Genomic DNA, 13,693 nt, shown 5'->3' with positions numbered 1-13,693 from the left:
TTACTTAATATCCAAGACTGCTCCAGACGCCGAAGATTACTCCTACTCGGCAGGCTCGAGGCTTCGGAAGCATTGCATTGGGATTGGAACGGTACTCGGTTGGATTGGAAACTATGGCGTTTATTTTCTATAACACATGGTCCCATTAATTTTGTTTGTGACCGACTGGAACTGGCTTTGAGCGCAGGAGAGCACTGGTCAGCACACACTGCATTCTTGTTCTATTTTTTCCCTGATATAACACGCACGGGCATGCAGTACCCCCGGCATTGAGTTTAATATACTGCCCTCGCCACTCTGTATCTTCATTTTGCCGGTTCACTTTGCTGTCGAACTTTTATCTCAGCTTGGTGTCTGGTCATGGTTTGGTTTGATTAGAACTTCAGATTGGAACTGGGGATCCCAATTCAACAAGGAAATGGAAATATTATTATCTTATTTTTGATGCAATTTTGCAAGTAGAGAGCGTTATGGATCATTCAGAACTACCCAACTTTTCTAAACCCTGCTCCCACCTCTATCAGTAGTATTCGCCAGATATATCTCGGATGAGCCTTACTCTCTAAACACTTAAGCCCTTCCATTCTGTTACCCAACCAAGCTCGTCGTAAAAAAGACGTAGACGGTGCAACCAAACATAAACCACAAAATCGAAAGAGACACCTAGAGCACACGCTCATTTATTATCACTATCATGTGCCTCATTAATCCTTTTCCAGACCTCGGCCTCCACTTCAGCAAGCTTGTTCCCCGCGCTGTGCAGCCACGATTTTGTGCTTTCCCAGAGGCCCCCTTCACCTTCACCGCCATCAGTATGTGTACCTAAATTTGAGCTAGTGGCAGTGGCGCTGTGCAGAGGAAGGGTGGTGGAGGTAGATGCCGAGGGAGGAGTGTAGACCGAGGCGTAGGGTGTTGTTGTTGAGTTGGGAACTGGACCTTGATATTGGGACTGGTAACTGTAGCCAGAGCTTGAGCTTGGCCCTGATGTGTAGCTATAAGAACTAGCTGTCGTTGTTGCCCTAGCTGTTTGAGGTTGAGCTGGATATATGCCTCCGGTAGAGGACGTCGAGGTTGAGGTAGGAGCTGTTTCGCCTGGGGGGAACGCAGGTGCACTGGTTATGATAGCAGGTGCAGGGTTAGGGTTTGAAGAAGGCGGTACTTCATGTGTTCGTGTTTGTAAAGCTGGTGCAGGCGTGCGCACAGCGCCGCTCTTCGGTGCAGGTGCCGGCACTGGAGGAGATGAATGGTCCTCAATTCCAGCTTTGGGTTCATCTTCTGTAGCTTGCTTTTGCTGATCCTTCGGGATGGAAGCTATGCTACTGGTTGGGTCAGGGACGGGCACAGCACCTGGCTGCGGTGGTGGCGGAGATGCAGAGGCAGACGTAGCAGTAAGAGATTCCGGTGGTGGAATGGTGGTTGTCGGGTCATCTGGGATGTCTGGCGTAGGAGCCTCGAGGACTGTCATGCTGGTGGGTTTGGCTGTCGCATAAAGAGGAGAATAAGATGGTGCTGTTGCAGTAGAGGCGGAGGCTGTGCCTGTGGAGGCAGATGGCTCAGATAGCAATGTATTCTTCTCGTCAATGTCCATCGGCGAAGAGCTGGAACTGACTTTGTTAGTAGACATGATGCTGTTAGGGTCTTGATATTGTAGTTCTGACTCTGGGCAGTATATGGTACGTAGATGGTTTAGGATCTACGACGTCATTATGGTACTGCACGTGATCGACAAAACACGTGTCTACAGCGAGGAGATTTACGGAGAATCAGGCGAAGTAACAAAAAAAAAATACAGTTGGCAAAAAGGAAAAAGCTTGCAGGCAGTAAAGTACAACTGGTACAAGAGAAAATGTCACACTTTGTATGCTTTACGCATACCTCTAAAAGATCCCCTTCATCATTCACCTCTTGAGTTTTATCCCAGAAAGTGACCGACCCCTTCCCCAAAAGGTTTACACCAACAAAACAGTCATTTTGGGCGAGACGCTTATTTGAACTTCTTGCCGAAGAGGATGAGCTGGACCTGGTCGTAGATGGACAGGACACCAGCACCAGCGACACCACGGAGGATGTTAGCACCAGCACCCTTGAAGAGGGACTTGACACCCTCACGGGCGATGATCTGGCGGAAAGCATCGAAGGAAGAGCTGTACTTGACGGCCTCACCGGAGGTCATCATCATACGACGACGGACGGTGTCGAGAGGGTAAGAAGCAATACCAGCACCAGTGGTAACACCCCAGCCGAGCAAGAAAGAGACGAGGAAAGAGCCCTCAAGAGCACCAGTAAGGACAACAGGCTTGAGAGAGTCGTACATTCCGAAGTACAGACCACGGTAGACAACGATACCAAGAACGGAGGGACCGAAACCACGGTAGAGACCGACGATACCATCGGAGGCGAGGGTCTTCTTGTAGACATCAATGAGACCGTTGAACTGGCGCTCACCACCGCCCTTGGTGGACTTGGCGTCGTTGGCAAGACGGGTACGGGCGTAGTCGAGAGAGTAGACGAAGAGAAGGGAAGTGGCACCAGCCATCTAAGAGAAGTTAGCGGCTGCATCAAAGGTAAAATAAGCTAATACATACACCACCGGAGGCAAGGTTACCAGCCATCCACTTGGCGTATCCATCACGGTCCTTCTTGTAGGCGAACATGGACTTGTAGGTGTCACGGAAGGCGAAGTTCAGGGCCTGAGTAGGGAAGTAACGGATGACGTTGGCAGTGTTACCTCTCCAGAGAGAGACAACACCCTCGGCCTGAGTGGTGCGGCGGAAGCAGTCCATCAGACCGTTGTACTTGCGGTCGAGACGACCGGAGCGGAGCATCTCATCCTGGGTCTGGATGAGGAGCTTAACACGCTCGATGGGGGCAGCAGCAGTCTTGGAGACGGCAGCGGAAACACCACCCACTAAAAATTAGTTAGTATTTTATCGAAGAGGCCATCATTCAACTTTAGACCGTGAATCGAATCAATTGAGGAAATCTCAATGCGATTCGGTCAATTGATGACATTCGGGCGGGTGACGTACTCAGGAAGTCGACAACGAACCCCTAGTGAAAATTTTTTATCAGCCATGAATTCGGCGACGAAAGAGCTTGGGCGCGACCAGTTGCATCCAAAAACAACTCATTCAGTATTGAATGACCACTTTCGATATCGTTTCGATGCATATCGAGTAAATATCAAGTGATATTCCGTCAAGAACGCGTTGCCGGGATGTTCTGGCCGGGCGCAGGGGATGTGCGAAAAGACTTACGGGCATGCCGAGAACGGACTTATCACTTTGGCTGGCCATTGTGACTGTTTCTAAGAGTGATACCTCTTGAGAAAAGAAAGAGAGGAGATGGTTGAAGTGTCAAAAAGAACAGGACACTGTCAAAGGGATGGAGAGAGAGAAGAAGAAGGAGAGGAAGAAAAAATAGCGAGGAAGGGCTCTTGTAAGCGGGAAGAGGCGGGTGGAGACACTAGCACGCTCCTGGCTGCTGCGTGAAAAGTGGAACAACACTAGACCCGGCTCCGGATGGCCACTTGATGGCCACCTTGGGGTGTTTTCTTGGATCCGGCGCTAGTGCTCGCCTTGCTGGCCCGGGCAACCAGCCGATATCTCCCGATTCCCGGCCACATTGTTGTTGATGATCAAGGCCAATGGTGCGTCGAACTCTTTGAAATATTATTATCAATTACATCCATTGGATTTGAGAGCTCAACCTCTATTCACTATGCTTATTATGCTAATAACAAGAGACTGTTAACACTGGGATCCGCCCCATCGGGCCAGAAATATCCGTAGAGCCTCCAAACGGAGAACCTGTTCCTCTCTCCCGAGTATCCGATGGCAACCAAACCTAGGCCTGCGATCGCATTGACGGCGGACGGCAAGATATGTGAAGAATTTTCGCCTCTAGACGGCGGCAAAGCATGAGCGGAAAACCCCTCAGTTACGGTCTCCATTGCACCGAGCCATGATAACGAAGCGCGAGGCAAGAATTGCAGACCGCTGATGATCATGTGCCTTATGCGTGACCTCGGAGTCTTGCTTTTCTTCAATAATATACCTGCGGCGTAGATAAAGATAAGTGCTGTCAACTGAATACGTGTACTAAATTTCCCAGGCCTATCTGCTCCGGATTATTGTGCTCATAAATGTGGAGTATATTCATTTGACTATCCTGTTTAATGTCCTTTTTATATGTTAATCCACCTATGGGTACTGCTATCCAAGAGCTCGAGCCTCAGTCAGAGGCTTCCTGAACATGCCTGAACTTGCTCAATAGAATTTGAAGACTTTAGAACCGGAATTGTCTAAATCTCATCTTTCTTTTTATTTGTTCCCTGAAATGCCGCTGTGCCCGGACCCCCTCAAGTTTTTGACACCATCGCATTCGGGAATGGCGGATAGACCCACAAAACATGGGGGCCCTGAGCGTACTACAAACATTCAATACGGAAGCTGCATAGAGCAGACGGACATTGGCATTTCCCAGCTCTAGCGATCACTGTAAACAGCCAAGTGAATTGTAAGAATTGAGTAGACTAGATGTACTTTAAAATTCCATAAGTACAAACGGCTGGGGATATCAAACTAGATAAAATCTACCTCAATGCTTCTTTGACCTCTTTCTCTTCTTCCTCCGAGGCTCCCCTTCTCGAATATCGACCTTCTCTGCAGTATCGTCCTGCTCGGGCGCAGAAGGCTTCTCGTTGCCAAAAACGAACTCCCTCGGACCTTCTTCACTGCCAAATGTATCCTTCCGCCATTGCCTCAACCGAGCTTTTTTGCCCAGTCTCTTTCGATCCCGTTGTTTCTTCTCCTCTTCACGGAAGGCCGCATATTTTTTCAATCCAGCGAACTGATTGAGCTGCGCGTCATCAGCCATCAGAATGTCTAGGGCGGACAGGCCGAACGACTGAGGAGATGTTTCACGGTAGCGGAAGCCACCGTCACTTCTCTTTGTTGCGCCGGGGAGGAGTGAAATGTCAAGGTCCAGGTTGCGGTCCACCGCTTCTTCAATACGAAGCTTGTCCTTGCGCGCCTCGCGTTTCTGATCTCGCTTTTCCTGAGCCTTGCTCTTCTTGGTTCCACTTTCTTCAACATCTTCCATCTCAACGTCGGACAACTCAACTGCAGGCTTTTCATCGTTCTCAAAGTCGGGTACCAGGTCGTTGATGTCAATGTCGTCATCCCATGTGGGCTTCTTCGGTATTTTCTTCTTACCATCCCCTTCATCCTCGCTGCCAGCATCATTCTCTGCGTAGTAATTGTCACCGAACCGTTTCTGCATCTCTTCCTCCCAGTTTTTGTCATCCCAGGCGGCATCCAGGAATTTGACCCAGTCCTCATCGGTGAGCTCAGACGCGCGAAGACCCGCGACCTCTTTGATCTTGTCGACCTTCTCCTGTAGCTCCGCCATTTTCAGCTTGCGAAGTCGGTTCTTTTCCATTTCACGTTGCTTCTTCTCCTCCTCTTTCTTAGCCCGAGCGGCCTCTCTGAGCTTCTTCCGGGCGCTCTTTTCCTCTCTGCGGACAGACTGCTTGTTGGTTGTATCACGAGCGTGGGTAATTAGCTTGTTGTTGAGCTTGCCGGGATCCTCGAAGCGGAAGTTGTACGCCTCTTCCCAGGCCTCTGCCCGCTCATCTTCTTCCTCGTCATCGGACTCAAATGGCTGAAGGGAATTGCCGCGCTGTAGCCAAGCTCTGGATGACATGAAGTTGGAGAGGAATGTTTCGGGGTCTTTATCCGCATTCTCAACATCTAGCTCAGGAGCGGCCTGGTGCTTTGAGGCTTGTTCAGGTGCTGATTTCCGGACAAGAAATCCTTCATCTTCCTCGCCGGATCCAGACTCTTCTGCATCGGCGGCGGCGTGCATCTCTTTGACAATCGCGCTCTTCAATTCATCTTGTTCTTGCGCATACGTCTTAGGTGCACCGGATTCATCCTCAGCGACATTGGCACCGTTCAGTAAGTTCTCTCGGTGGTAGTCTCTGAGGGTCATTGGTTTCTGTTTTTCTTCTCGTTTCTGAGGTCCCGCGCCATCTTCCTCGAGAGAATGATAGAATTTCGCGTTTTGGTCGTATACCCGCGGGTCTTTTGATCGAATTGCCTTGATGGTCTCCATAATCTCGGCATCCACAGCCTCTGTAGCCAGTTCTGCATCGTCGTCTTCTTCTTCATCGTCTGAGGATTCTTCCTCTTCGTCCTCGGACTTTCCTAGTTTGGCCTCAACTGTATAGTCATTAGTATGCGGAAGCATTCAGGAGCACATGGTAAAATATCTGTACGTACGTTGTTGCAGCTCCTCTCTTCTCTTGTTGTGTTCAAAGCGGCGTGCATATTCTTCGTTTATCTTGAATCCAGCTCCGGAATCGCCGAGAGAAACGCCCCCGGACTCATTCTCAGAGTCACTGGACGAATCATCTTCTAGCAGTTTCCGCGACCTCTTAGCTGGCGGCTCCATGATTATTTGTGCTGATAGTGTTTTGTTTTCTGCAGAGAGGAAAAAGTTAAGGCAGTTGCCGGCAGAAAAAATCGGTGACCCCCCACCGCCCTCAGGGTCCACTGTCGCTGCCTGAGAGCCGGGCAGTTAGAAAAGAGCTGACCAGGCTGACGTAGAGCCAATGGCAACGAAACTGGGACCCGCGTTTAATGCTAATAGCTCGAAGAGCAGGCGGCGTCTTTACCCCAGCGCCATATTGCTCCTTTCCCTATTTCTCTATGATCTTTATAAATTATACATGCCTAAGATTCTCTAAGCTCATAGTCCTTTGTTGACTTTCTGCCGTATTTTCTGTTACCGCATCAAGTGTATGGCTGGTGACATGCACTAGATGTCGACCCAGCCGCAGACACCCTTACCCCAGGTCGGGAAGCTTGTCAGTGTGGTGTAAGTCACCTAAAGACCACCAGCATTGCTTTTGCACTACTTCGTATCTTGGCCGCATGTGAGTCATTTCTAACGCTATTTGGTGAATAGTCCCGTGGGGTTAAAAGAGGCTGCCCTCGACTCGCCCACCTTCCGTGCCACCACTCTTCACTTCTCTGATCAGATCGAATACACCGAACGATGGCTCGATGGTTACGCGAAGGCCGCATCCCGTCTCGCCACGGAGCTCGCGGCATTGGAGGGGATAGTTGGCGCATTTCTCTCCTACTCTACGAATCCTCTAATGGTCTCGGAGGCTATTCTGGATCATGACTATACGCTGTCGTCAATGCGGAGATGTGGTGAGAGTTCGAAGGACATGTGGAATGGTCTGGTCTTTGCAGCACGAAAAATAGAGAACATTGTCTCAGAACCCATCAGGATCTTCATTCAAGAGGACTTGCGGAGCTTCAAGGTGAATGCTATTTCTATTCTCGTCATCAATAGCGGCTAACGCTATAAAGGAGAACCGGCGTATCCTTGACCAGACACAGAAACAGTACGACACCTTGCAAGCAAGATACTCGTCTCAATCTAAGTCCAAGGAGCCTTCGGCTCTCAGAGAGGATGCATTTCAACTTCATGAGGCCCGCAAAGCTTACCTTAAGGCGTCAATGGATTTTTCTGTGCAGGCGCCACAGATTCGGAATGCACTGGACCGGCTTCTGATTCGTGTCTCTTTCGATCAATGGAGGGAGCTGAAGACACTTCACAGTAACCATGCGGGAGTATTTGCGAAGTGGAGCCAGGAAATGGACCGCATTAAGGGCTGGGTGCATGAAATGGAAGGGAGCGAGAGATACTCTAAACGGGAGCTTTTTTCCGCTCGAAGCCAGATTGAGGACGCCGCAGAGGTCGCTGCTCGGCCATCGCGGGAATTGGAAGACTATTCTGTATCCACAGTCCCATATCTCGGCTCTCGTCCGTTGTCGTTCAACACGAAAGATGCACGCCCTGAGAAGCAAGGGTGGGTTAATTTACGCACGGTGTCAAGCAGACCAACTCGCACTACTTGGGTCAGGCGTTGGGCTTTCTTGAAGAACGGAATATTTGGTTGCCTAGTGCAGGGCATGCGGACGGGCGCTGTCGAAGAAACCGAGAGGATCGGAGTGCTGCTTTGCAGTATTCGCCCGGCATTCCAGGAAGAGAGGAGGTTCTGTTTTGAGGTAAAGACGAAGAGCAACAACATAATGCTTCAAGCAGAAACTCAGAAGGAGCTCATGGACTGGATTTCCGCGTTCGAGGCCGCGAAGCGGAAGGCATTGGAGAATCCGGCGAGCACCGATGTTTCAGTTTCTGGAAAACCTACTGTTCAAGATCCCGCATTCGCTATTTCTCAGCCACCGGCACCTGAGTTTGCCGCCGATCCCACAGACTATTTGACGCCAAATGTAAGCGATGAGCAAATCTCATCGGATCGCAATGGCATGCTTCCCCTTCCTGACCGGGACCCATCCACTTTTCGCAACAGCAGTGACCTCGGTGGCCACAGGCGACTGACACTTGACCCTGAAAGCCCTGCGAAGGACCACACTTCACGACTTATCCAAAAGCTCGATTTACACCGACGGTCTAATAATGCAGTTCAATCTTCTACTTCTATACCCGGTGCTGGAGGTGGCATAAGCAGCCTTATCTCTGCCAGTCACAGTGCTATCTTGTCGGCCGAGATTGATACGAATAAGTTACTACCCCCGTCGACCCTTACGCCCATGACGTTGGCAAATCCACCAGCCCCAACAAATCTGAGCAAGGCGACTGTACTTGTGAGCAACGAGAGGGGGTTGGGGGTAGGCCTTGGTGACAGGACAGGCGGTATGCCTAGCGGCATGATGGCAAATCTGTGGGGAAGCTCGAATTGGGGCTTTATGAATAAGCTTGAACTTGAGTATGCTGGTGTTTCAGAAGAAAAAATACAAAACCAGGAGCCAGGAACCGCAGATCTCGACACAACAGGTGGCTCAGCTGGTAGTAAATTGAAAGCGCGTCATAGACCAACTGTGAGCTTGGATGGTGACGCTTCTAAAGTGCAGCGGGCGATCCTTGGGATTGCGCATGAGTACCCCGACTATTATCCTCCCCAGCTGAAGATACAAGACGCTCAGTTTCGACTCCTCTTCCCTAACGTTAAGAAGGAGGAGCCCCTGGTCCTGGTGTTCCGAGCGACCTGGAACCCCAACGACCAACAAGAGTTTCCTGGTCGAGCTTATGTTACTACGCGGAACATTTACTTTTACAGCCACTACTTCGGCTTGGTACTTACTACGAGTGTTTCTCTGGAGAAGATCAAGGAAGTCACTGGGGCTCCTGGAAGAGACTGTGACTTCCTCTTCCTACATACCATTCCCCCCCCTGGGAATGACACCCCCGGTCGAATCACGGTGAAAACTTTTCTGGAGCCGCTCAAGGTTCTACAAAAGCGGTTAAACTTCTTGATCCACGATTCCACAGCTGTTGAACCTATGGAGCTAGAAGCCATTTTCAAGACACTAAACAAGATGGCGACAGAGCAGTTCACACGAACACCCAGCCTGGACAGCTGGGAGGACGTTACTGTGGGAGATAAAACATGCGAAGCCGAGGATACCAAGAAGGCTACTCTCCAATCAGCAATATACATTGACAAGAACTTGGATTTGAACAGGGCTAGAGCTGGTAGTGACGCCCCCAAGTTCAGGCTTCCTAACCAACCCGTGCAGTATGTTCCACAAGGAGATCTGCATCTCGCGGCAGAAAAGGAGTTTAATCTTAGCACAAAAGCTGTCTTTCATATCCTTTTTGGGGATAAAAGTGCCGTTTGGCAGCTTCTTTTATACCAGAGGAGAGCCCAAAGTGAGCCGCCCCTGTCTCATTATTTTGTCGAATTATTCTAACACCGTTAAAGACATCAAACAAGGCCCATGGGTAAGGGATGCGTCCCGTCATCTAAAGAGAGATTTTCAGTATCAGATCGAAACTACTGATATATTCGGTGGGTATTTCTTAGTTGGTCAAGTCGTCTGCTGACACGTATTAGGTCGGACTGATGTGAAAGCGATATCGGACTACCAGTTAATTGATGTCCTCAATGACCATCTGTGCTATGTGATTACGGACAAAAGAACTCCGTGGCACCTTCCTTTCAGGCGTAATTTCAGGCTAGTCAATAAGATTGTGATCACGTTCGTTGCGAAAGGGAAGTGCAAGCTTTCCGTTTACACCAAAGTGGAATGGCTATGGTCCCCTTACGGAATCCAACGTAAGTTTCCAGATACTACCGACAGTGAATACGGCTGAGACGCTGCAGGGGTGATTAACAAACAGGCTATGGGCGACTTGGAAGAAGATGCGATGGACCTTGTCGACCTCGTTGGGGATCAGGTGCGCAAGCTCGGTGTGCACAGCCGAACCAAGAAAGCAATCACTATCTTCGGCCATGTTGGACGACAGGCTCTAACATCGCAGTTCAATATTGGCCCGGATGCAAAGGTGGAGCGCCGCAGACCACGCACTCAAAGAACGCTTTTCCAGATGCTTTACGAGACCTTCGTATCGTTCTTCCAGAGCGCTATTTCATCCATAATTATTTGGATATTTGGCTCTTTACGCTGGGTTTTCAAGACTGCGAACGCCAATAAGATCATAATTGCGCTCCTTGCATCCAGTGTCTTGTTGAACGGTTTCTATTCGACGCGGGCCACAGCCGACTGGTGGCACGAACGAAATGTTGAGAACTTCATGGCTCGTATGGGGATTCACCCAGACCAGGTTATGACCAAAGCTATCTACATGCGTGACATCGACGAGGAAATCGCCAACTCGACTGTGGGACAAAGTGACAACGTTAGTGATTGTTTCTATACATTCCAGCAGCAGACCATACGGGATTCTTCTGTGCCGGTGTCGCTCAGTACATCCAGCAGAGAGGCGGTAGCCCGAGGTGCAACTAGAAGGATACAGCAAACTCGCGAACGTCTCGGCGTTTATCGATACAACCTCCTTGTTGCTCTTCGGGTGGTTAACAGCATCGAAAAAGAAGTTCTCCAGAGTGAGTGGGAACGCTGGCTACAGCAAGAGCTGCGGCGCTGCCGCCAGGTTGAAAACCTGCTCACGGCGGACGGCGATGACGAGAGCGGGACAGAGGGAAGCCAGACTGTGCTGAGAGGACTCGACGGCGACGTAAGGCAGTGGTATGAGACGTATTGCTCGAGCTGCCAGAAGGAGCAAGAGCGATTTGTCACGGAGGCTCAAACCTGACTGGAGGACCCGCGGCAATGCAATGACTTCATCTTGAAATAATACCCGCTTAGGACAGCCAGATTGTCCGTTTGTTGAAGGTACAAGGTGCGAACACATGCGCTCCCCACTGTACAACTGTACATAGGTATATAGCCCAGAATGGAACCAGCTCGATGTTGGTTGCAGAACCCTAATTTTGCCTTGGCTTGACAGTCCCCTCCTGGACCACATAGTAAACCACCGTTCCTTCTCCTCCCATGCCCTTATCAATCATAGCCAAAAGCAACCTCTTCGAACCCCACTTGCCCGTACGACGCGCTTTGGCCCGGTACTCGTAATACTCAGCCAATCTCGCAGCTTTGTCTGCAGCACCGTTTCCATCCCCCAAAGCCTTTTCTTCCGCCTCCGCCTTGGTATCAATTTTCGCCGCTGTTTCGCCCTCCTCCTCTGCAGGATCAGGAAGCGCATCAAATACTGCTGCCATCTTCTCCAGACTCCAAGATTGCCCCTGTACAGTCGGGACAACAAACATGCGCTCCAGCTCGACGTCTTCCTCACGCAGACCCCGCTCAACCATGTACAGTTGTTCGTCTGGGTGGGTGTAGACCCTGTGCGGAGGAATCCCAGATATGAGCGGAATTGGAAACTCTGTCGTCACTTGGTGGATTTGTAATGATGTCCAAAGGTGCTGATGTTGCAAGTTGTGGAGGACTTGGTGGGTTATCGAGGCGAGGGGGCTTGCGTCGGTAGTGGTGGAGATCAGGGTAGTGAGGGAAGAGAGAGCTGGCGGTTGTTGTGGGATTGAAGGTGGCATTTTTTCCAGTTTGTTGCTTCTCGATGTGAGTATGCTGGTTGATGTTCAGTGTGAGCTGCAAGTCAATCACGATGCATTCAAGGCCCTATTAGTTGACGGGAGCGGGCGGTCGAAAAAAGTTGGGCGGAGATAAGCGGAGATTCGAGTCGAAGTAGAACATGTGGCTTCTATGTGCCCCTGCTCCGCGTTTCACTTTTTCTTCTGCAACTTGTTCCAAGTTGTTTAAATACCGGCTTGTCATGGCCTTCTCTTGCTAACTCCTGTTCATTTATATCTTAAGTTAAAATCTGTCTGCTTGTCCTTACTCCTACAATGGCGCGCCAGAAACAAGCAGCGCCCATCCAACGCGCCACGTCCTCGGAGCTGATGCATATGCTTCCAGACGATTTACCTCAAAAACACCACAATGGTGCAAATATGGGCCTCGCAAACAAAGATACAACTCGTGATAAGGTGCACGAAGCGGCAGATGCTCCGGGCTTGTGGCAACTCGCGTTCTGTGTTGCGGGAATCTATGCTTCTTTGTACGTTTAGATTCTAACCTACGACATACATGCGCTGACTTGATAGTCTTTCCTGGGGTGTTCTTCAAGAAGCGATTACGACCGTCTCGTATCCCGTGCATCCTCCTACCGCAGCTGAGCCAGAGCCAGAAAAAGAGCGCTTTACGTTCTCGATAGTCCTGAACACCATCCAGTCCACCTTCGCCGCAGTCACCGGTTTTCTGTACCTCTACTTCTCTACTCCCAAAGGCGAAAAGGTTCCATCCATCTTCCCAACGCGCAAGATCATATTTCCCCTTGTCCTCGTCAGCATCTCCTCTTCCCTCGCGTCACCATTTGGATATGCAAGTCTTGCGCACATCGACTATCTCACCTTCATCCTTGCCAAATCATGCAAGCTCCTCCCAGTCATGTTCCTCCACCTGACCATCTTTCGCAAACGCTACCCCCTGTACAAGTACGGCGTTGTCCTCCTGGTCACACTCGGCGTTGCGACTTTCACACTACACCATCCTGGAACAAGCAATAAGGTTGCTGCGTCCGCGACGAAGGGCACCTCCGGTTCTTCGGCATGGGGAATTTTTTTGCTTTCCATCAACCTGCTGCTTGATGGACTCACAAACACCACGCAGGACCACGTCTTCAGCTCCCCGCAGCTTTACACCCGCTTCTCGGGGCCACAGATGATGGTTGCCCAGAATGTGCTTTCCACCCTGCTGACCTCAGCCTACCTCTTGATTATGCCCCACCTCTCCTCAACAGGCATTCTCCACGCTATCCTCCCTGTTCCCATCCCGCCTTCAACGGAGACCGAGTTGACAGCAGCCGTGTCATTCTTATCCCGGCATCCCGAGGTACTCAAGAGCGTGCTTGGGTTTGCGGCTTTCGGTGCCATGGGACAACTTTTCATTTTTTACACCCTATCTCAATTCTCGTCTCTGCTCTTGGTTACAGTGACAGTTACCCGAAAGATGCTAACCATGCTTCTGAGTGTCTTTTGGTTCGGCCACTCTCTGTCTGCTGGACAATGGCTTGGTATCGGTCTTGTCTTTGGCGGAATTGGTGCTGAGGCTGTCGTTCAGCGGCAGGAGAAGAAGGCCAAAGCGGCGAAGGCAAAGAAGACGGAGTGATTTATGCAGATAATCGCTTGTATTTCCATGTCCATGTAGAGATAGACTTCTTCAAATCGGCATTGCATCATTCATCCATTTAAGACATTATTGAATCTGAATTTGTT

At 50.2% G+C, this 13,693-nt stretch overlaps 6 protein-coding genes across 6 annotated transcripts, besides 1 other annotated feature; 2 read left to right on the top strand and 4 right to left on the bottom strand.

Moving 5' to 3' along the window:
- Window positions 1-13,693: part of a sequence feature (contig 1.66 1..88283(-1)) that runs on past both edges of the window.
- On the bottom strand, window positions 224-1,651 carry ANIA_04063 (uncharacterized protein). The gene has a single exon (XM_656575.2). The coding sequence runs from the start codon at window positions 1,622-1,624 to the stop codon at window positions 677-679; it is 948 nt and encodes a 315-aa protein (XP_661667.1). The 5' UTR covers window positions 1,625-1,651; the 3' UTR covers window positions 224-676.
- ANIA_04064 (ADP/ATP carrier protein) lies at window positions 1,775-3,382 on the bottom strand. The gene is made up of 4 exons (XM_656576.2): window positions 3,258-3,382; window positions 3,030-3,051; window positions 2,586-2,908; window positions 1,775-2,536 (listed from the first exon to the last, which is right to left on the bottom strand). The coding sequence occupies exons 1-4, from the start codon at window positions 3,294-3,296 to the stop codon at window positions 1,985-1,987; spliced, it is 936 nt and encodes a 311-aa protein (XP_661668.1). The 5' UTR covers window positions 3,297-3,382; the 3' UTR covers window positions 1,775-1,984.
- Window positions 4,501-6,468, bottom strand: ANIA_04065 (KRI1 family protein). Its single transcript, XM_656577.2, has 2 exons — window positions 6,285-6,468; window positions 4,501-6,224 (listed from the first exon to the last, which is right to left on the bottom strand). The coding sequence occupies exons 1-2, from the start codon at window positions 6,454-6,456 to the stop codon at window positions 4,600-4,602; spliced, it is 1,797 nt and encodes a 598-aa protein (XP_661669.1). The 5' UTR covers window positions 6,457-6,468; the 3' UTR covers window positions 4,501-4,599.
- ANIA_04066 (putative transcription factor SipA3) lies at window positions 6,827-11,237 on the top strand (the record flags this gene model as incomplete). Its single annotated transcript, XM_656578.2, has 6 exons — window positions 6,827-6,882; window positions 6,973-7,336; window positions 7,386-9,619; window positions 9,806-9,825; window positions 9,938-10,159; window positions 10,208-11,237. The coding sequence occupies 6 exons, from the start codon at window positions 6,827-6,829 to the stop codon at window positions 11,155-11,157; spliced, it is 3,846 nt and encodes a 1,281-aa protein (XP_661670.1). The 3' UTR covers window positions 11,158-11,237.
- On the bottom strand, window positions 11,330-11,968 carry ANIA_04067 (uncharacterized protein; the record flags this gene model as incomplete). Its single annotated transcript, XM_656579.2, has 1 exon — window positions 11,330-11,968. The coding sequence occupies exon 1, from the start codon at window positions 11,951-11,953 to the stop codon at window positions 11,330-11,332; it is 624 nt and encodes a 207-aa protein (XP_661671.1). The 5' UTR covers window positions 11,954-11,968.
- ANIA_04068 (UDP-galactose transporter HUT1) lies at window positions 12,266-13,586 on the top strand (the record flags this gene model as incomplete). The annotated part of the gene is made up of 2 exons (XM_656580.1): window positions 12,266-12,477; window positions 12,524-13,586. The coding sequence occupies 2 exons, from the start codon at window positions 12,266-12,268 to the stop codon at window positions 13,584-13,586; spliced, it is 1,275 nt and encodes a 424-aa protein (XP_661672.1).

Source organism: Aspergillus nidulans, chromosome II (assembly GCF_000011425.1).
Source record: "Aspergillus nidulans FGSC A4 chromosome II".
NCBI lineage: Eukaryota > Fungi > Ascomycota > Eurotiomycetes > Eurotiales > Aspergillaceae > Aspergillus > Aspergillus nidulans.
Note: the sequence above shows the minus strand (reverse complement) of the source record. Positions and strands in the feature narration are given on the sequence as shown.

Bases quoted from the DNA above. Each gene is read 5' to 3' on its own strand.
- ANIA_04063 (XM_656575.2), bottom strand. From the start codon at position 1,624: ATGTCTACTAACAAAGTCAGTTCCAGCTCTTCGCCGATGGACATTGAC.
- ANIA_04064 (XM_656576.2), bottom strand. From the start codon at position 3,296: ATGGCCAGCCAAAGTGATAAGTCCGTTCTCGGCATGCCC. The intron at 3,052-3,257 runs GTAAGTCTTTTC...AATTTTCACTAG, and splicing joins AGTCCGTTCTCGGCATGCCC to GGGTTCGTTGTCGACTTCCT. The intron at 2,537-2,585 runs GTATGTATTAGC...AACTTCTCTTAG, and splicing joins GTAACCTTGCCTCCGGTGGT to ATGGCTGGTGCCACTTCCCT.
- ANIA_04065 (XM_656577.2), bottom strand. From the start codon at position 6,456: ATGGAGCCGCCAGCTAAGAGGTCGCGGAAACTGCTAGAAGATGATTCG. The intron at 6,225-6,284 runs GTACGTACAGAT...ATGACTATACAG, and splicing joins AAGAGAGGAGCTGCAACAAC to TTGAGGCCAAACTAGGAAAG.